The following is a 1,486-nucleotide window of genomic DNA, read 5'->3' as shown; positions in this document are numbered from 1 at the left end:
GGTGATCGATCGCCCGGACTTGCTTGGGCTTCTCCAGAAATTCCATTCGGGCGATGGTCACCCGAACTTGCTTGTAGTTCTAATTGTTTTTTTTTTTTTTTAGAATGCAAACTTCAAACAGCCATAACTTTGGCATCGGAGGTCCATTTTGGACCATTTTTTTTTTTTTTTTTTCTTTTTTCATTTTGGGTATTTTTTCGAGATCTACGCTGTGGAAACAGCCGTAGGCGGTTTGGTTGATGTTTGGACCCAAAAAATGCACTGTTCTGCTCCAATCAGCCTCTTTTTCTTAGTATGCCACGATTTTTTTTTTTTTTTTTCTTCGAAACAAGCATAACTTGTAAACCTGCACAAGTAACTAAAAGCTCTACAAAACAAATTAAATCCTCCTAATCTACTAAAACAAAAGATAAAATTTTAGAGAGAAAGAAAAATAACAAAAGATAAAAATAAAAATAAAAACATAATCTTATCTACAATTCCTATATTTAATGTTGGTAGGCGACGTGATACCTAGATGATTAGGTGGAGTAAATGGGATCAGCCAAAGTGACAGATTCAACACCTTTTGTAGGCACAGAATCTTTAATGTATTGCTTCAATCTCTGACCATTTACTTGTATTGTCTTGCCTTTCTTTGGGTCAAAAATAGTGATAGCCCCATGAGGGGTTACCGTTTGAACTTGGTATGGACTATCCCATCTTGAGCGCAATTTCCCTGGAAATAGCTTCAGCTTGGAGTTGAACAACCAGACTTTGTTACCTGGCTCGATAGATTTTCTCACAATGTGCTTATCATGAAACACCTTGGTTCTAGCTTTGTAAATTCTTGCGCTTTCGTAAGCATCATTGCGAAGTTCTTCTAATTCACTTAACTGCAACTTCCTCTTGGCCCCAGCTTGACTCATGTCGAAGTTCAATTTTTTCACGGCCCAAAAAGCTTTATGCTCCAATTACACAGGTAAATGACATGCTTTCCCGAAGACCAAGCGATATGACGACATCCCAATTGGTGTCTTGAATGCGGTATGATACACCCATAAAGCATTATTGAGATGCAATGACTAATCCTTTCGATCCGGTCGAACCGTCTTCTCAAGGATATGTTTGATCTTGTGATTTGAAATCTCTACTTGACCGCTTGTCTGAGGGTGGTAAGAAGTACCTACCTTGTGAGAGATAGCATATTTCTGAAATAAGACTCGAAGAAAGCGATTACAAAAATACTTTCCACCATTGCTGATTACAGCCCTTGGCATTCCAAACCAACTGAAAATATTGCTTTGAAGAAATTCGACCACCACCTTGTAATCATTAGTCGTTGTTGCCACTGCTTCTACCCACTTGGAGATGTAATCCACCCCTACCAAAATATACTTCTTGCCATGTGACATCGGGAATGGCTTTTTGTAAAGTAACGTAAATAGCTTTTTGTAAATAGCTTTACAACTTGGAAAGTAACGCAAATAGCTTTTTGTAAAAGGTC

The 1,486-nt window shown here is 38.2% G+C and overlaps 1 protein-coding gene across 1 annotated transcript; it reads right to left on the bottom strand.

The window, feature by feature from the left end:
- Positions 1-521: 521 nt before the first annotated feature.
- Positions 522-908, bottom strand: LOC132309312 (uncharacterized). Its single transcript, XM_059807627.1, has one exon. The coding sequence runs from the start codon at positions 906-908 to the stop codon at positions 522-524; it is 387 nt and encodes a 128-aa protein (XP_059663610.1).
- Positions 909-1,486: the final 578 nt, after the last annotated feature.

Source organism: Cornus florida, unplaced genomic scaffold, assembly GCF_030987335.1.
Source record: "Cornus florida cultivar Cherokee Brave unplaced genomic scaffold, ASM3098733v1 CherokeeBrave_3.0.0_Hap2_Chr05, whole genome shotgun sequence".
Taxonomy (NCBI): domain Eukaryota; kingdom Viridiplantae; phylum Streptophyta; class Magnoliopsida; order Cornales; family Cornaceae; genus Cornus; species Cornus florida.
This window is presented reverse-complemented; position numbering and strand designations above follow the sequence as displayed.